The 21,021-nt window shown below is 36.6% G+C and overlaps 1 protein-coding gene across 12 annotated transcripts in view; it reads left to right on the top strand.

Moving 5' to 3' along the window:
• The window catches only part of SLC39A12 (solute carrier family 39 member 12), a 48,395-nt gene extending 27,740 nt beyond the window's left edge, over window positions 1-20,655 (top strand). For 5 of the 12 annotated variants that reach the window (XM_048950465.1, XM_048950466.1, XM_048950469.1 and 2 more), the window contains 5 exons: window positions 929-1,039; window positions 3,448-3,511; window positions 6,994-7,152; window positions 8,844-9,031; window positions 12,613-20,654. In XM_048950465.1, coding sequence (XP_048806422.1) covers window positions 929-1,039; window positions 3,448-3,511; window positions 6,994-7,152; window positions 8,844-9,031; window positions 12,613-12,741 — 651 coding nt within the window. In that variant the 3' untranslated portion in view covers window positions 12,742-20,654. Of the gene's footprint in view, window positions 1-928; window positions 1,040-3,447; window positions 3,512-6,993; window positions 7,153-8,843; window positions 9,032-12,612 lie in introns of all 12 variants that reach the window. The other 7 variants (XM_048950477.1, XM_048950475.1, XM_048950476.1 and 4 more) reach the window with 5 other exon arrangements.
• Window positions 20,656-21,021: the final 366 nt, after the last annotated feature.

Below are 21,021 nucleotides of genomic sequence, written 5' to 3'. Positions count from 1 at the left end.
TTTGTAGCTCAGAAAAGGAAAAAAACAGTTAATTGAATTTATTTTCTAAGTATATTAGGAGTGGTGCAGGTGAAAGGCTTTTGTCCATATGAGATAATAATTATAGTAATTTACTCTAGGCACAGTTTGAAGAGATGGAAGACTCAGAGGAAAGCACAATATATTTTGAAAGATGGTATCTTAAAATTCCCAAATGACTCCTGTCCCAAAGTTTTTGAGAATCTAATATAAATTTTGTGGTCAGTAGTACCCAAAATTAATAATATCTCCCTTCTCAGTTCCATGCTTATGGTAATTCTGCTGTCTTATCTCAGTGCACTTGATGCCTGAAAATATGACTACGCACGAGGATATAATGTAACAGTGTGAAAGCTCGTTAAGTTTCTCAGCATGAGAGGCTATTTAAATGTCCCTTAAGACACAGTAAGCTTAGCTTTTTGCGTTTTGCAGAGAGTATTTAATGACTGGCCTGATTTAGATAGTTAGTACTAGGTCCCTGTTTCCTATCTTTGAGTCAGCCATAAGAATATTATGTGAAATTAATGGAATGAGACTATTTTGATTATAATGATATTTAGTTTGGTTAAAAAAAAAAAAAAAAAAAAAAAAAGTTGTCACTAATGTTGCATCCTCAGAGAGAAGAGCATTACCATCATCTCACAATTAAAAAAAAAAAAAGTTTTAAAATGTTTAAACAATTTTTCATCTTCAGCTTCAAAACAATGTATATTTCCACAAGCAAATATGATCACTCATAATGTATTTGATTCAATTTTCGAGGTTTTTTTTAACCAGATAAACATTAAGAGATGTTGATGTTAACCAATAAATACAATTTTTGTAAATGCTGAACTTTCTCAAAAGTTTGAGAAAGACTGCATCTGTGTTCCTTGGGTTTAAGAACTAATTGCAAAGCATCTTCATTCAGCAGGGCCTTTCTTTAGTTAATGGGCACTGGGAACATTCCCATGATCTTCCAATGGAATCTGAATTAAGTGAACATTCAGGCAGAGACAAATCTACTTCAACCATACAGTTGGTAGGTTACCAATACGAATTACTTCCCTGATTTTTTTTTTTATATTCTTCTTTCTTTGTTCCTCAAAAATGAACCAAATTAATATAATAAATCAGTACTATTTTTCAGACTTCATTGATTTTTTTCCTTTATTATATGACATGATTGTCAGGAATCCATAGATTTTGAAGCTTACAGTAAGGTTTTACAGAGATAATTCAAACACAATTTTTTCTAATGACTTCTCTTAAGTATGTACCAGACTGATATAACTACACATACTTACCTACTGATGAGAAAACTTTTGAAGATTTCCTTCCTCTCTTCTTTTTAAAATTGTATTAAATGTGAGGACAGATTCTACCATAGGAAGACTTCAGGATGTTCTACAGTGAGAGTTAAGGACTAAACAGAGGAAATCTTGGTCCTTTCTTGGGCATTTTTTCACAAATTTGGAAAGTAATACAAACAAGTTGGGTATCAGAGAGCAGTGCTTACCTGTAAGGAATTATGTAATTTCCTGCCCATCTGTAAGTAAATTCACTCATTACTTCTAACCCATTTTCTCCTTTTCCAAGCAATTTCTTCACCTTATACAGAATACTTAGATATCTGTGTTCCTGGTAATTTAAATCAGAGACCTTCCGTAATGCGAATTCCATTTTAACAAGCAGCTGTGATAGATAAGAGTCTCATGAGCCACTGCTTTTCTCTGAAGCACAGTTGAGAAACTGTCACTTGAATGCAGAGCAAGCAGCCTGCTGAAGAATGTTTACTAATTTGTGAGTCATATCATAGCTTCCTGTTTATGGTTATGAACAATCTAGTCCTTCCTTTCAGCTGCAAGATCACAATAAAGTTATGTATATCACACAAACTACCCTGACTTAGCTAGTTTGTACAAGAGCAGCCAATTTTTCAGAGTCATGTGAGTAATAGTAAGAAAAACACTGGTTGACTAAGAAAAGCTTATAAATCCTTCAGGTCAATGATTAGTCCTGCAGTTTTGACTCAGAGTTCAAAGAAGTGGCATGTGAATAAATATTATAAGAGAAGTGAAACAATTACTGGAATTCATATGGCTGGCTTCAATCATGGGAATTAAGGAGTTTTATTTTTCCTTTAAAATGTAGAATTTAAAAACCAAATCCTTTCCTTTTGCTCCTCTTGCCTCCACAGCACAAATCCCACACCACAACCAAGCTAATACCAGCCAAGAAACATATCCTGTTTTGCAGCCAATACATATCTCTGCTATAGTTTTTCAGAGGTGGTTGCTGCCTCTAACAAAGCACTCTTCTGGGCTGCTGTTGACTCTTCACTGGCTGCCATAATAGCTTTAATATGCGTTTTATGCTTTGTTTGGGCTACAAAACAAAACAAAAATAGTGATTAGTAAATCAACTTTTCTAGTTTCAAACAAATATGGTTTTTGGCATATTTTTCATAAATCTCTGATTTCTCTAGTCAGAAAGAAGAGTCCCAGGAAGCATGAGGGTCAGACAGAGACATTCCTCACCTTCTCCCTTCTCTTCCCACAATTGCAGTTTCTGTAATTAAACACTGGGACTGATGCACCAGATTAACTGTCTGGGGAAAGGACAAAGCTGCTGTATCTTTCTTTACTTCTTCACTAAGGGTAAAGTTCACAGTAGAGCATGCTCATGAGCTATTATGCCTGGCCAGAGATGCCTCATGATGATCAAGATTCAGTGAAAGGCCAAGAGGCAGGGCACTGGGGTCTGTTCATCCTGAAGAACAAAAAAACTTTTTTCCTATTTCCTAAAGACTGTTTCAGTAGCTCTGATGGAACGGTTTTTGTTCTGAGTGTAAGTGAAATACATCCAATGGGCTACATTTTAATAATTGCACATACTGCATTTTTTCTTTTAAGCAAGCAGCTTTACAAACAACAGGGAGAGTAAGGGAGAACTCAGCTACAGTGCTTGTGAGACCTGTGATCCTATTTTTCAGTCTTTTATTGGAACACCGAGGAGCCTGGTATATGAGCATTTTCCTTGGAAATTCTCTATCCAGCAGGAAACTACAATTGTATTTTTATTACAAACTTGAAAGATAAAATTTGAATTATGTTGTCCTTTGTAGTAGTTCCACATTTGGCTCAGATGTTTGTGCATTCAAGCAGAAGCATGATTTTTTGGGGGGATTACAAAAGTACAAAAATTTCTGAGCAGTTTATACTTAATTTCTTCTACAGTATCCATCACACTGCCAGCACTCAATATATAATCTGAATGATATCTATGGAAATAGCAGCAATCTTTATTTCAAACTATATTTATTCCTATATATTATATATATAATTCCTATATATATTCCTATATTTATAGCAACAGCGGGAAAAGCTGTTTAACATTGCTCTATTATCTTTCCTTTAACATTGCTCTCTTATCTCTCCTTTCAATTAGAGAAGCCCAGAAGATTCTGAGTCGTCTGAAGTTCCTCCAGGCAACAAAGTGATCAGCACAAAAAGTTAGTATCAATAAAAAGTCCAGACAAGCAATAGGAAAAGTTTTAAGACCTAAGATGGAATAGAAAGTGTGAAGCTGGCTTAGCTCTGTGTTTGCTGTGTGCTACAGCACCACATCTGATGGTGCTTGGATACATAATTAAATCACTGCTTAAAGACCTTTACAACTGCCAACCCTATAATTGTGAAGTTCATTAATCTTATGGTGTCTACGCTTTAGTGTTTGTTTATTCACTGTTGCAAGCTATTTTTTCTGAATCCCTTGCTTCAAAAGAAGCCTTCAAAATTTAATATGAAACAGATTTTTATAATTGTAAACTTTGCTGGGGCCTTTATTCTGAAGGTAGTGAAATAACTGTATTTTGTTCTTTTTTTGGCTCATTACGTTAGTGTAATTCTGCTTCCTTCTTCTCTTACATGGTAAAGCAATAGCCCCTTTGAACTAGAAATGATTTATTACATGTATGGAATTCTGCACTCAGGATGGCTCTCAGTTTTAGGATAAACTGTTTTCTTCAGAAAGCACTGAAGTAATTCTTGTCTTCTCTGTTTCAATGCTGTTTACTCCATAAAGCTCTGACTGTACTTGTGTAACCTTTTTGAATTTAGTGGTGTTGAAGTCATTCGACTGAGAGAAAAAATTTAATTTAAATCAATTTATTTACTATACTCAACCTTCTTTTTTATTATCTCAAATCTCATGTCATGAGTTGCTTTGTTAAACAATTGCATTATCTTCTAGGTTTTTAGTATTCTTCTCTGTTCTTGTGGACTTCATTTCCATTTGAAAACCGGATTTCCATTTTTTTCAGTGTCGCCTATCCAACAGTACACAATCCAGTGCCAGTTTTAGTGAAACTGTCTAGTCTATCTCTAGATGTTTCCATTCTGTTCAGGCATAACTCCCTGCTAGGCAGAAACAGATTCCTGGTGATCTCAGTGTTATTAGTTGCCAACGGCTTAAAACAAAATTTGGTGTACTTTCTGATTAATATTCTTTGCTTCCATTTCTTCCTCGCAGTTCAGTTTTACTTTTATATTAGGAACCAGTATGTGAAACTACTGTAGGGAAGGGAAGTTGCTTTGTGGGCTTCTTGGTGGTGGTGGCAGTTTGGTTTGGCTTTTTTTCATGAGAATACCTATTTTCAAAGCTTCTCTCATAATAGCTTTTGTTTTTTTTTCAAGGAGCTCAAAGCATAACCATGCTGAGCTCAATATTAATTCCATCCTCAAACGGAATGGAATCTGGCACCATAAGACAGAAGCTTAACACCTCCAGAAAAGCATTTCAGGTAATACTGTGAGAGGAGGCAGCCCCTTAGACAGCCAGTGAGTAACTCAGAAGCAAGGTGCGACTGGAAGAAAAAAGACCTCTCCACTGGCCATCTCCTTCTCATATATCCACTCTCATTCTACCAACACCTTAAAAGATAAAACAGTAGCATTTTTTCTTTTGTAGATAATTTTTTCCTTTAAACTTGTATTCAAAGCTCAAAAAACTTGATCTCTGGTGAGAGTCTTGCACCTGTTAGCTTTATAAGGAAATTTATGGAATAGAATTTGCTATGAGTATCAATCTCCTTATTTCAGCAGATAATCCCCCCTTTATTTTGATGATTCTGTTGAAGAACAGGAGGCTCTTTAGAAATTGTTGTGTCAATTTGATAGTTAAGTTACAGTTGCAGCAGTGTACTGCAGCGAGACAATTGCTTGTAACTAAGGTGCTCTAAAACTGGCTAAAAGCAAAGAAATCATTCTGATTTGTTTATATATGCATCTTCTTAGCTTTCAGTCGAGTAAGTTCATGATGTTTACATTTGCAATTTCTCCATTATGTTAACCTGACTCCTATGTTATATTATTAACAACACACTGAAATGAGTTCCAGCAATTATACTAAGTCTTTTTCAACAGTCAGCTCCTTGCATAAAACAGACTAATAATGTCTCAGGGCAGTCCCTCATTTCATCCTCACTACTCCTTTTTACCAGTCACAACCTTAACGTAGTGCAGCAATCTATTATTTCTATGTAACTCATGCTCTGCACTATTGATTATAAACTGCACAGTGTTTAGAAAGGACTGTGCAAACTGGGGGCATCCATGTCTGGCTCTGAAAGCTGGCACAGAAATCTAACGGGTCTGCCAATTGTTCTGAACCTGCAAAGCTTCCAGGCAACTGGAGAGGATTTTCTGAATACAGTTGTTAGGCTTTTATGTGTAATGTGTTGGCTTTTTTTAATAATAGCCTGAAAGCTTCAGTTCTAGACAGCTTTTATAAGGAAAACATCTCCCCCATTACTATAAAATGGTCACCTCCGGAACAGCATTACGAAGGTAAAACCTTGTGATAACAATATTCAGGAAGTTCTGCACAGCCCCAGACTGTCACGTTATGTTTGTGTGGGGTCAGAAACACTTGGGGAAAACATATATTGCTCAGGGCCCAAATCATGACCTCACTTCTCCAGGCATAAATACAACTCCTTGCAAAGCGAACTGTCCATTTGGCATAGAGGGAAGGTGGATGATATCCTGGGAGGACTTGGAAGGTTCTGCTGGCAAGATTTTGGATAAAATGGATTGTGGATTAACTTCAGAGAGCCTACAAAATTTGTTTCAAAGCCTAGACATTGAGCCTAAATACTGGGCTCACTGCTACTCAAAGAGAGTAAATCCCTCCCATGAGTCTACTCATCTGGGCTACAGGCTAGATTATGTCCAATTTTCTGCCTTGATATCAACACTTGTATTGCATCCAGTGCTTCTCTTCTCATGTCAAAAAGCCTTGCTAAATGTCCCAAGCATCAAATGTGCTGTTCACACTAAGTTCACTGAGTGGAATGGGATGAAAAAAGAGCTGCCTGCATCCATGAGTAGACAGGAGTACTATGAGCATAACTGCTATTAATTGATTGGAACAAAAGCTGGAAATGATGCTATAGCACTGCACTAATTGTGGTACTCTGGGGCTTATTGGCTTTTAGCTCTTTCTCTCTGCTTAATGCAATCTCATAAAGAGCATACCCTGAAAATGTAACTCATTATTATTATGATGCTTTACAGCATTAAAATGATCAGCTCCATTACACTACATATTTGACTTCATTGTAGCTGTACAATTCTGAGCATAATGATGTAAAAATTCCTTCCTTTTAAGGAAAAGAATATAGGGTGCAGGAAAATGAAAACTGCGAAAATTTCACCAATCAAAGCCAGGAAGGTACTTTCTGATATTTTAATCTCTGAGTGATTCTACAACCTGCTTTTTCATTTCAAGTATTTTGAAAAAAGTGCAATAATGCGGACAGAAGAGTTTAACACAATTGTCCTCTGATTTCTTTGACTTTCTGTTATATGTCAATTCTACAAAAACAAACATTTGTAAAGTAGCAAAAATGATAATATCTGTTTGTGTTTAAACTTCTGGGCATTTTTGTAACTTTTTTCTTTTTCTTTTTTTTTTTTTTTCTTTTTTTCCTAGATAACAGAATTAGCTTGTTAGCAATCATGGTTTTGGTGGGTGACAGTCTTCATAATTTTGCTGATGGCTTGGTAATTGGAGCAGCATTCTCATCCTCAACAGAAACAGGTGTGACAACGACTATTGCTATTTTATGCCATGAAATTCCTCATGAAATGGGTAAGAAATATATGTATATTCCTGACTGGCTTTGTAGTTACAGATTTTCCAAAGAATGCTTTCCTGTACTATATTAGTGGGAACTGCTTATAACACCATCATTGATAGGGCAAGGAGAAATGGTTTCAAACTGAAGAAGGGGAGATTTAGATCGGGTATAAGGAAAAAGGTACCTGGTGAGGAAATAGAACAGGTTTCCCAGTGATGTGATGAATGTCCCATCCCTGGAGATGCTCAAGGTCAGCTCTGAGGGGAGGGGGCTCTGAGCACCTGATCAAGTGTAGGTGACCCTGTTCATGCAGGAGGGTTGGGCCTGATGATCTTTAGATTCCCTTCGAACTCAAGTGATTCCTTGATTCTATGATTAAAACCTGTTAAATGGATACATGCGGGATGAATATATGAAAAGGGTGTGTACTTCTCTGTTCCCTTTAAAAAGAGAAGTGGAGATGTCTTCCCTGTATGATTGGCTGCCATCTCATCTCACTTCTTGGGTTGTAAATTCTATCAGGTCAGAGTAGCTCTTTATTCTCATGTTTATAAACGGAAGAAAACTGTAAACTGTGAGCAAGAGCCTTGTGTGTCAAATGGCGTATCTGACACAATGGGCTATGAAAGAGTTTTAATATGCAGCAGAGCCATTTAACAATGTATTCTTCAGGGTACTCTAATTCCTGCTACTAATCAAGACTAACAAGATAATAAAGAAAGATATATGACCCATTTTACTAGCAGACAGGGCTGCAAGACAGCTCTATTGAAAAATTTTCCCGATTATCTCCTTCTTGTAAATCTTTCAGTATGGCTGAAGCTGTTCCTGGCATTGAGTTGATCAGCATATACATGCTGGCAAGTTCAAAATGAGAACTTTTGGATTCTGGTTTCTTTTTATTTTTATATGACTGGAGGTTTCAAGTGCTGTATCTGTAGAAAACTTCCCCTCAAAAAGTGGACAGGGAATTCTTGTAGAACTGTTAACTCATGTTTGTATAGCACAGAAACTATGAAAGTAGTGAACATCTAACTCCAAAGAGATTTTCTTAATTCTGATGCAGTGGTGTGGTGTCAAAGTGGTATTTCCAAATCACAGAATCACAGAATTGTAGGGGTTGGAAGGGACCTCCAGAGATCATCGAGTCCAATGTGTAGAGAGGAATTTTTAAAAACATTTGCTGTGGGCCTGTTAGGAAATCATTTATATTTTAGAAGAAAAAAATCCATGATCGTTTGTTTCCTCATGTACAATTTACTAAAGTCAATTAGGTTTGAAATCAGTTGAATTAAACTAAAATGGAATTGGATGTGCATAGGTTTTTCTGTACAATACTGAAAGACCTGGTTGTAGATACACCCGTGATTTTTAACTGACAAATTCCCAATCAAGGAAGATCTATAAACTTGGGGAAAACATGTGACTTCCTTTTTGCATTTATCCAAGCTGTAAATGTCACAGAAAATTGAGAATTAACAGCAGTTACTCCTGTATACTCTGTGCTATCTTTAGGAACAGCTAAACAAATACAAGCTGTTTGGGGTGGTTGTTTTTCCGCACAAGATGAATACACAACCAGTTTTATAGAAATCTAAGGGCAATCTTCCATCCTTCACTGTTTCCTTTGTACATTTATTATGAAGAATCTTACAAACACGTTTAGCCACTAACCATTTTTTGTTGTATTTTCTCTATGCAGGAGATTTTGCAGTGCTACTGAGTACGGGCCTCCCCATGAAGATTGCAATTTTGATGAATTTTATAAGTGCACTAACGGCGTTCTTAGGGCTCTATATTGGCCTTTCTGTGTCAACAGATCCATGCATTCAAAACTGGATTTTTACTGTTACAGCTGGAATGTTCTTGTATTTATCTTTAGCAGAAATGGTGAGAAAATTCTGCCTATTATTATACGTTCCTTCTAACAGCAACATCATAGATGAGTGTCAAATGAATGCAGGAGGATGATCTTGAAGGGAAAGGAATTTTGTAGGCATCTTAGGAAGAGCATGTCTTCTGCCCTGTATGTGAATGGAGCTTAGGAGAATGGTCTGGTTTTGTTTGGTGTCACTGTCACTATAGGCGTAATAGTAATGAAAGGGTGAAATAAAGCTGTAAAGAGTTCTATGTAAACATACAAATAAGACACAGAGGACTTTTAGACAGGTTAACATTATCAATAGAAGAATTAGAGATAACTGAAAATAACATAAAGAAACATTTGAAAATGAATGACTTTTAAAAAATCTTGAGTAACTTGATAACATTTTTCTTTTTGCTCCTTTTTCTCTGTATATTCTTAATCCATTATTTCAGCATGAATTTGCAGTTTCTGAGCTAAAATGTGAGATGTTTATCCTCTGCCCTCTCTGGCCTGCCTTTCTATCTCAGAGAGGTTTGCATGAGTTCCTAAGCAATTCAAAACCCATTAGATTGTCTCATAATTCCCATCAGTTTTCATGCTCCTATTTCAATAGCAATGACCTAACTATAGGAAAAAAATGTGAAAACGCATTAGAGAGGGAGAGAGAGGTCTAAGGACTGCGGAAGAATGTTATGGAGTCATAACTCATGAAGGTGCCTCAAGACGCATCATTTATTGAAGAGGTGGCTAAATGTACACTCATAACAACACAGAACTTAATTACCTTTCCAGCTTACTATAATTCACAGTGTCATGCTTTTTAGATAATGTATATTAATATAAAGTTTTTTGCAAGCTTCTGAGCAAAGACTGACCTTACTATGTCATTAGGTCCAGAGGGGAAAAAAAGGAGTTTTCTCTCTATTATTATGAATTTTTACTGTGCTTTTCTTAAGCTTGACTGTCTCTGTTCTGTTAACTACCACTCCCCACCTGGTGCCTATGATATAATTTGCCAGGTTCAAGAGTAATATCTGAAACCTGATATGCCATGTCATTATTATAACCTATTTAAAAATCTGCTTGTAGTCCTTGGCCTTAGACCTTGGGTGTATTTCAGTCCATTTTTTTCCTACTATAATAGAAGTAATATGAATGTAAAATGCTCCCAAGAGCTTATGAGGGAGCTAACGAAGGACTGTGGATGTATCAGCTGTCTGGATCGAGGTGGTGAATAGCAGACAAGAACACTGTGTACCAAGCTGCATAGTTGCGTCTTGTTCTGACAGAGAAATTTGGAAGTTATGCTGCCTTCCTATTCAGTAGGCATGGTTTCAATAACGTGGCTAAGGGCTTAGTCATATTTTTCCTATAGCGCAGGATCAGAATCGATCAGTGATCAAACTCCTCTAACAACACCATGTTTTTTACTTGTTCTTGACTCCATAACCACGATGTGAGTTGAAGAAGAGAGAAAGACAAGAATCTTATATTTTTCTCATCTCCCTCTTATGAACGAGGTATTCCAACCAGCTTTTCTCTGCTTTTGCCAAAAGAACTGCCATTGGGTTTTCTGGAAGTGCAAGCACTGAATATCACAGGGAATCTATAGATCTGAAAAGTTTCAGTTGTTTGCATAGGCCATCTCAAAAGAAAATCTGCAGTGCTTTATATTTTTTCAATTTTCAATTTCAAGTTTTTCAGTTTTCTTCACAGGAGTAACTTCTATTCACTGTTGTGTTTCTCATTAAAAAAACAGCAATTATCAGTGTTCCTGACAAAGGTGTACAAGTACCTAATGGTGTGCAAAGCTATAATTTTAAGAATCTGTTTTCTGAGCTTTCACATACACATCGTATTGCTTAAATATGGGACATGATGGAACAGTCACTGATTTTTGCTTTGGGGGAACACTGAGGGATAGGAGATGGAGGCTCACTGACAGGACAGCACTGTGAGACTGCTGCACCAGTAGAATGTGCAAAATTATTTCTGTTCTTCTGTATCTAAAAATGGCATTCTGGCCCATTTACAAGCATGGTAAACGAATTAATTAAAAACCTGGGGTGTAGGGCAAGGGATAAAATGATTTATAGCTTTCATCATTTTACCCAAGGAATTTTGAAAAATTTTATCTTCATAGACATCAGGGAGGGCAGAAGGGAGGAGCATTTTGTCTTGTGACTGTATGCTCCAGTGAAATATTACATTGTAAATTGATGGCTTCAAGATATACATGTAAGTCAAAACCTGTAACACCATGGCTTTAGATGTTGTTTAACCAAAATTAAATCCCCTGAAAAGCAGCTTTTTATGAGCAATATAGAGAGGTTTTTTTTTGTGCCTGACCTCTGCCTGGTTTTTATTTATATACAAAACAAAAAGCATATTCTGAACACTGATGTGCTGTCAGTTCAGATTTCGATTTACATCAGAAGTGTTTGCATTTCCTCCAGCTTAAATATCTATGATGACTGTTAGATATATATTAAATATAATAATACGAGTTTTTAAGATGTGAATTTGTATTGTAATCTAAACCATCTTCCTGGCTGTTGCAACGATTTAGGACTTCTGAGTTTGCCTGTTACTTTAATGCAAACCTTTAAAGCAGGGGCAGACTTTTCACTATAAAGGCTTCATTTGGGCCCATATCAGCTTCCAGAGGAGATGCTGCCCATGGGAGGAGTCTGAGAGGGTGCAAGGGAAACGAATGAATTCATTCCAACACAGGCTATGAGTGGGGAAGGAAAGCAATACGATGGGAAGATGTCTAGACAGATCACTACTTTTTTTTTTTTTTTCTTCAGATTTTATTTTGTTTTGAAGTTCACATGAAATAGACAAAATATTAAAAATTGTTGTACCAGGCCATGCCTCTATTTCCAGAGGTAGACATGAAAATATTGGCAGTCATTAGTATCACTCCTGGTGTCAGTAAAACAAAACTGAGATCCTGAGCCTGAGGCATTATTTCCACAGAATCTATCAAGATGTATATTTTGTTTAAAACTTTTGTAAAAGAGACCATGTAGGGTGGAAGGTCAGTGTGTAAGTAACTTTTAATATGATTATAAACAGCTGCTGCTGCTTTACTTGATTTAAAACTTTCAGAGATAATTATTAAAGGTTCCCCCCTCCCCCCGAATATTAAATAGATTGTTTTCCACTTATGTGCTTACTAGACCCCAAGTAAGTAGGAGAGTTGCCAGATAATTCAGTAGGAGCAGGATTGACCCTATATATAGTACAGAAACAAAATAACTCAAACTAGTTTATTCCCACAAAAGGGAATAACTAATTTTACTAAATAAGAATTTCCTTACAAACAGCTGCACAAAATTGCTATTGACAAATTTCGGAATCTCATCCATTCTTGCTGGTGCTAGTGGAAGAACAAAAACGGACAGAATTTTGTTAATCTTTTCACTGTCAAGATCCGTGTAGTTACAACGTACAGAACTTGCTACAGATTAGTAGTTGCATCCAGAAACCCAGTGTTATGAAAGCCTTTTTAAATGAAGTTTGTCTTGTTTTCCCATAAGACTTTTTCCCAGAGATGAATATATCTGGCTCTCATTCTGGTGTCTTATTCTTTTTTTAGCTTCCTGAAATGACTCATATTCAGACACGGCGACCCTGGTTGATGTTTCTTCTACAGAACCTTGGATTACTATTAGGCTGGCTTTGCCTCTTACTCTTGGCTATATATGAACAGAAAATTAAAATATAAGTTTTCTTTTGGAAATCTTGAAGTACCACTTATGACAGTGGATAGTTGTTCAGTTTTGTAATGTCTGCCATAGCAATATATAAATTTTCAGGATTTTTATATCTGAACAGTAGATAACTATGCCAATTTATTAACTTATTGTTCAGACCTTGGATTTTTTCTTGTAAACGTAAATGTTTAGAAATATGTTTTATTTGTTACTGAGTTTCCCAGATTCCCATGCTCAAACTCACAGGAGCTTCTGATTAGTTTTTATTGAGACTGTTCTGGTTGAATGCTCTCAGCGATCACTGCCAGTCTGATAGAAGAAAAGAATAAAGCACATTTAAATGCAATAAAGTGGACTAACCATAGTTGAATAATTCGAAGCAGGAAACTTTATTGTCTCTTAGTGTAAGAAATAAATGTATTCATACAAAACTAAAAAGTATAACAAAACTAAACTGTTAAATTGCATGCAGCAATCTGTTTATAGTATCTGTCTTGTTCACTTTGCCAGCATAATGAACCTTGGTTGTGTTGCTGGTCCAGTGTAGCAGGTAAAAATGAAGTTCTTGATCTAGAAATATGGCTTCTTTCCCTCAACATCCCTTCCAGCTTTCTCAAATCAGGAGAATCTTCAAGCCAGATGTTGCTTTTAAGCCATCATTAATAAAAACCAGTAGTGCCTTCCAGCTGTGCCCTCTTAGAGACTGACTTCAACTCCTTCTAACCTGAGGGGGTTTTTTTTGGTGTAATTAGACCTCTTGGTTTCAAGGGAATTCTGCCTAAATTACAGATGACTCATTTAATTTTGCATTGCAGAATCAACCCTGAAACTAATATAAAAATTCTGTTCTAATTCTGAGGTGCTGAGCAGCTTCCAGGAAGTACTGAGCAACATTCATCATTGTGATGTCTGTTACTTACACACTATGAATTACTGGCATAAGAAGCCCTCCCCTATCTAATTTATGTTTTTATGTGAGAATTGAAATGAATTCCTTCTTCCTGCTCTGATGAACTGTGAAAATAGGGACAGCAAGTTACAGAACAAACATATTTTCTTTATGCGAGTAAATGCATCTTTTTCTTCCTTGTCTTAATCTGCCTTGAAAAAAGGCTCCATTGTGATACTGTATGTCTGTCTTACAATATGTTTACTTGACAGCTCCTACTGGAGGTACAATTATTTCTATATTACAAAGATCATGTGTTATTCTGGAGCACGGTCAGTTCTCAGAGAGATATGCTACTTTATCATCAAAATCTAAAATGAAAAATATTGTAAATATTATGCAATAGCCTTGATTCATACAGCTGTGGATCCCTACTCATCAACAGGCTACCTTTGGGAAAAATACTGAAGATAATTATGAAGGTTGTTATGCACCCATTTTCTGTGCCTGTTAGTTAAGAGAATCTGTAGCAAATACTCCAACGCACATCTAAGTGTATATTTACATACCTTAAAAACCTTGTCCTAAACAATTTATCCAAAGTCACACAGGAAGTTTCTAACTGACTGAGGAAATGAACCAATTTGTTTAAAGTCTCAAAGTAAAATACTAACCTGTTTTATGTAGGTGTGCAAATGTTATGACTGCTTTTTCTGTTGGTTTAACTTTGAAGGCTGCCTAGTCAGCTGACAAGTCTTAGCTTCTCTTTTCAAAGTTTACATTTTTCAGGAGTTTGTGCTTGTTTTTATGAAGGTAAGATTTTTTTAAAAGCAGTTTTCCAGTATTTCATCTGATTGTATTGGCACTGATTCAATGACCTTCAGCTGTGACAGTCAATTCAAACAATAGCAGGACACCACTGGACGTAAGCAAAATCTATTCCTGTATCAGTTGGTGTAAATGATCATTGGAAACTTGTTATTTCAAAATGCAGAGCTACTGTAATTTGAATGCTTACACATGGTTAATGTTCACTACAACAGGAAAAAAAGTTACAAACATAAACATGTTTTGGCAATATTATGATATTCTGGAATTGTTTTCTATCATTAACGTGTCTGAAAAAGGGCACTTAATTTCTGGCAGTGTGTTCTTTGAAGCTGCATACAAGCAGAGGTTCACACTGAAAAAATCTGTGGACACAGTGTTAACGTCTCTTTGGAACATACCATCTTTTGACTATGGATAGATGTCAGATTTCTTGATCACATTTAACAAGTATATTCGTACAACTTCCACTGTGTGTGCAAACACACTGAACAGAATGCCTGTACCTTGTTTCTGCCACAGAGACAGTGTGCATCTGTATGAGAACCATTCAGTTACAATTTGTGGTGCTATTAACTCTGAATACCTGACAGCTCACTAGAATACAGAAGTTTGAATTCTTGTGGCACCTACAAGAGAACTTTTATCACTACCAAAACTGATGCCTCTGCTCTAATTCAGCAGCTCTACAATTGGATACTGAGGATGGAGAAATATCAGATGTAAAGCAAGTCTGGGCTATATTTCTTACAGGGTACTGGAAACTATTTCTATATATCACTGAACTGGAAAACTAAATCAGTTCAAATCAAAGAGATCCACCTGCAGGATTCATCTTTTTGCCAAAGCCCAAGAAAAGCAATTGAAGAACATGGGTTTATGTCCTCACAAGAGAGAAGGTGGTGCAAAAGTATTCCTACGATGCATTCTCTTTTGTTTGTTTTAAATTCTGTAGAGTTTATTCATAGAGATTTCAAACAAGGCTCTATTTAAAGCCAGATATTTCTTTCTGTTCCTCCAAACCTAACAGCCAGAACATATTATGCCAATGTTTTCATTGAGTCAAATCCTGAGTAAGGGCTGCAGAACTTCATCGCTTGCAGCCGCTAAATCATGGCTGGGTATCTTTCTAAGATGTATGTGATTGCCCAAACAGTTGCTACATGTTTGATGGAGAGATTACTTGGTGAAGTTTTACAGCCTGTTGGGCAGTTCTGACTAGATAATCATAGTGTTCCTATAAAACCCTAAAATATATCAATCTGTAGAAACAGGATTTTTTTCTGAAAGAAGAGGGTTAGCATTTCTGTCATTCATCTACTCTTAGTTTTCTTGCACTCTTATGATTAAAACAATCAAACAAGAAAATATCTTGCTTTTCTACATAACTTGCTTTTTTACATAGACAGAAAATGGGAGATAAAAGAGAAGGTTTAAAGAATTTGTTTGTTACAGCGTCTTTTCCAGGAAGTTAAGTAGTAGAAAACCTCATAAAAAATAATTCTAATTCCAAACTACAAGGGTAAAAGCGTTGACTTTGTACCTTTTGTTTTGTATATGTTACACATTACCCAGTGACTTTTAAGATAAATAGTACCTTCTTTGCAGCCAGCTATCCTAATGCCCTTAGAAAGTTTCTGGAGCTCATCTGCATGTTTTAAATACTGCCATCTATTCCATCCCTGTATTTTATGCTTTAAACATGAAGGTGGCAACTCGCCAGTGAAGAAAAAAAGGTCTTTTTTAATAAAAGAAAACATGGTTAGTTTGGTATAACAACATATCCTTAGAAAACATACTTGTTTTTCTTTCACCTTGCACTGAAGAAAGCGTATTATTATTGTAACACTTTATTAGCCTGCATTTAAAAACCAAAAACAGGTTTATGTCAAGCCAAGATTAACACTGATAATTTGTAACAGAAGAGTTATTTGTCAGTGTTTTTAATTTCTCTTGCTTTACTGTAACCTGTTGTCAGGTCTTCCTTTCATCTTAAAAATTATTTGCCTTCTATTTTGTTTGCAGCCTTAGGAATGTGACTACAGAAAGTACAAGCAGTTACACAATGGCTTTAACCAAAGCAGAAAGTCATGGAATGTGTTTTACTAGAGCCACCTTCATTTCCTTCCCTCAAAGGAGCAAAAAACCCATGTGCAGAGCCACTGCTGAGAGTCATGCAGTACGAGCCTTCATCCTTTTATGTCTTTGATAAGAGGGCCTGCAAAGTCATGGCATAGCAGCCCAAAGTCAGTGATAAGCTCCCTAGTGTGGGGGTAGGAGCACAGAGGGCTGTACAAAACACCCTTGTCTGGGGATAGGACACAGAGGGCTGGCTGCTTCATGTGGGAAATAGATTACAGGACGCAGTGAGGGCCAGGTTGCTAAGGAGCTCTCCCTGAGAGGCCTGCGTCCTGCTCCCACGTACTTCAGACCAGCAGACTTTAATGGCTGCAGTGCAAGGATGAAAGGTTTTATAGTTGCAACGTCCTGTATAAACTTCTTTCAGGGCAAATTCCCAGATATTTCGTGTTGTCTTGGTTTTGGAGATCAGGGATATCATAAAAGTAATCTGGCTGATAACTCCATGAGTGCAAGCTCCTGCTGCGCATCCCGCAGCATCCCAGCAGATAGGATGACCCACAGGAACATCACTTCTCTGCAGAGGAATCTCCAATGATGCTCTCATTAACAAAAGAGAAGGCCTCAAGTCAGGGCTGGTGTGCACATCTTGCCCCACCTTTATAGCACACCCATGTGCACACAAATGAGGAATGGTGTGGCAGTCCCTCCTTGCCAGAGTCTCAGGGCTGATGCATAGAGTGCTAAACGTGGGACTACCTAGCAAAACAAATCTGCCTAGCAATCATCTACATGTTGGGCCAATATAGCACTGACCAGCAGTCATTCTGTACGACACGTGTCAAAAATTTTTGTCCTATTGAAGCTGACTTGGTAAATCTCCCTCATCCTTCTCCTAAAGTTGAGCAGAATCTTGCCTGGACTATCACATGACAGAGAAAGGTAGGTATAAGGAGTTGGACTAATCACTTACTGTAGTATATTCCAGTCTTAATTTAAGGCCACAACAATTTCTGCACTCCTTCCGTGTCTGCTAATGTTGTGATGAAGGCACCAGGGCAAAGTCTGTGCTGCTCTGCCGGGTACGTGATGTGTGAGCAATGCCCATATCCCAGGCCTAGCAATGGTTTCAGTGTCTCTGCCCTTGCGTGTCAGACATGGCGTCCACTGTCACAAAAACTTGTTGGTTTGTCAGGAAAGGACTTTCTAGTATTTGCCCTATCACCTGCTTGTTTGCGCTGTGCAAATATCATAACCCATAAATCAGTCCTATAAAAGGACTTATTCTTCATCATCCACACTGATGAATGTTTGTTCAATACTGGAGCAATATATTGCAACTATTGTGACTTCTGAAGTTCAGAAAAGGCAACACAGCATTGGAAATTTCACTAAGAACTATGGAAGTAGAGATTATTACCTACACCATAGTATCAGCAATTTGATTCTCCTCATTTGAGAGACACTGCTATGAGTACCAGGCACAAACACAAGTCATTTCGTATCCACATTGAATTGTTTTGGTATAGCTCTGGTGGTCTTGGGTGGTTTTATTCCTACCATCTGGTACTCTGTTCTGCTTTCAGTACTTCAAAAGTCATCTACATATTTCTGTGTAAATGTTTAGTCTTAGCTCTGGAGCAAGAGCAAACCTACTTTCCAGCTGCTGTTTCGATCCAAAAAGTGATGAGAATTTCATTTGTTAAATATGCACTCAGAAATAATCTATATATATGGTACAGCAGTTCAGCAGTAAATAGCTGTAATGACCAGAACATTTAGAAAAGCAGAACTGGACAGTATGCATCTGGTCATCTAATGTGCCCAGGTCAGTATAGCGTCACTTAGAAAACTTGACATCCACAGATGAGCTAAAGCCATGCATGCAATTTATTCCCCAGGTCCTGTACACACGAGTCCAGTGAGTATTAGAACAACTTTGTCATTTTCTTGGAGCTCATTTGTGACCATTTCTAATGGAACTTAGACAAGGCTTTAGAAGGAAAGATGCAGTGGAAAATAAGGCTTCTTTTATTTAGTTAAGAAATGAATACAAGTGGTGATACACTTTAAACTGCATAATGATTCATCATCCTGCACAAATGCAAAGCATCTCCTTTTCCACTTGGAGACAAACATGGCAAAATAGATACATACCAGGAAAGTCAGAACAAGGAAATGTCCAAGGAAGAAGTTCTTATAGGTGACAGGGCAAATGCCAGTAGAAACAATAAATGTGCAAAGCCAATCAGCTCGTCCTCATTGTAGTTCATTCTCTTTGGCAACCATAAGACCCACGCAATTCATTTTGCATGTTAGTGGAAAATGTCATGTCTAAGAAGTAAAGTTTCAACACTGGAAATATTTTAAATATTACAAAACAGATGACTTTTAATAACTCTTAAATTTGAGATATGCATTAAAAATATGATCCATATGTTCATAGCCATATATTTTGGAAAATACATATTCATAGTTGATGAAACCAGTATAATTTTATCTGCAGAATTTCAATTCCATCTCAAGTAATAAGAAAGAAACAAAGCTTATGAGACCATATTCTAACATTTCCCACTACCAGAAAACCTACTTTTTAATTTGGCTTGAAGCACTTGCAATTAGCAAGAATATGCCATTTTTCTAGACAACAGAACAGCTGACTGTCTGGCATATTGTATTGTGGCATTACTGGGGAGTACTAAGAAAACAAGACTGTTGCAGTCTTTTCTAGCACATAATATTTTAATATGCCATAAAAGTTCTTAGGTTGGATGACAATTAACCCTCCATCTTCAACATTGATTCTCCTTTATGGAGACACTTTTTTTTAAGAAATAATTCCAACGTACTTCACTGAAGAGAGGTGTTTTTTTGTTTTTTTCCTTTTCTCTCCTTGCCTCCCATTCCAAAACTTAAGCTCTACTATGTGCTGAATCTCAGTATTTGTGGACAAAACCTAATTTGTTAGAAGATCTTTTTCGAGATATTTCATAATTATAGTGTATGTAAGACCATGAGCTTCATTATGGAGAAGAAAAACTAGAGCAAGAGCAGTTCATAACCATTTTTTTTTGTATCAGAAAACATACTCAAGCTTTCTGTGCATAGAAAGCATATGAAAACACAGAAGAAAAATGAAAAAGATGTAAATGACTTTGCAAATAACAGCACTGATATTCAGCACTCAGTCTACAACAGAATGCAAGTGATCAGATCTCCTGCACTTCTTTAATCACACTTTTTTAAAGCCATTGCTTCCCAGCTAGCACATTTTAGCTAACACTGGGCATGTGCCTAATCTTTGGTTATTCTTCAGCATAACAATTGCTAACCACTTTCACTTTTTCACTATACTAGTATTACATATGAAGACAGAGAAAAACAGTTACTAATAATGGATAGTCATCTGATTTGGGGAATATAAACTGCAAGTTGTTGATGATCTCAACTAAATACTAATGAACCAAAAATACACTCTTGAAGCTTACAGTTCAAGTATGAATGTAAACCGTAGCTTTAACATGAGTGGTTTGAGTCTCTCATATTCAAAATATTTCATCTCTCCCTCTTTCTCCAGAATTCACAACATGAAACATATGCCGGATACAAGAGAGTAAGAACAAACCTACAGGTCTCTATCTTACTTAAGATTTATTTTTATGTGCATTTAAGATGGCTATTTGGATAGGAAAAAGTCCCTTCTCCATCTTCTGCACTTATCTATGCCCTGATTATGTCACGAAAGACCAGATTTGTCAGAGAATTTTTAAGCCTGTTCCCCAGCAGTCTGAATTAGTGGCTCACATGCTAAGAAGAAGGAAGTATTGGCAGAAGAGATATTCGTGTTCACTGTGTATGTGTTTATAAATTAGCCTCAGATTCAGTCTTTGCTCTCTAATTCTTTTAATCAGTTAAAATTACTAAGAATTATGGTACGTAAACCACTTCTGAATTCTTGGGAGAGTTTTTTCTGATGAAATGTTATTCAAAGGGATAATTTCTGATTCGTACTGTATTAAAAATAAAACAAAGACAAGCTTTTTCATGCCTTTATAACAACATAAAAATCCCATAAGTCTGCACAGGGCCTCTATTGCTGTGATCTACATGATAAGGAGATCATCTGAAATATAGCTGACAACCAGCATGGTTTCTCAAGTACTGATGTTTCTATGCAGTATGCTTGATGAAAAACACATTGCATGTTCATTTATCTCTTACGTCTGCTTAAAATGTAAGATATAAACATCTCTCCTATGAACACACTCAACAAACCTATATCTGGTTTACATCCTTCAGTCAATACAATGACATTTCTTTTGCTAATCTATTCTGGAGCTGATTTTTACAAAATAGAAGCAAACTCAATTTGTTGAATTTAATGTGATCTTATAATATCCTTACAATAAGTTTAACAGTGTGGTTCTGACTGCCTTCTGTTATGGCTTTCTGGTAATGGATATGCTGGTGCAGATACTTCTTCCATAATTAATCT

The sequence above is a fragment of the Lagopus muta genome, chromosome 7, assembly GCF_023343835.1.
Source record: "Lagopus muta isolate bLagMut1 chromosome 7, bLagMut1 primary, whole genome shotgun sequence".
Lineage (NCBI taxonomy): Eukaryota > Metazoa > Chordata > Aves > Galliformes > Phasianidae > Lagopus > Lagopus muta.
This window is presented reverse-complemented; position numbering and strand designations above follow the sequence as displayed.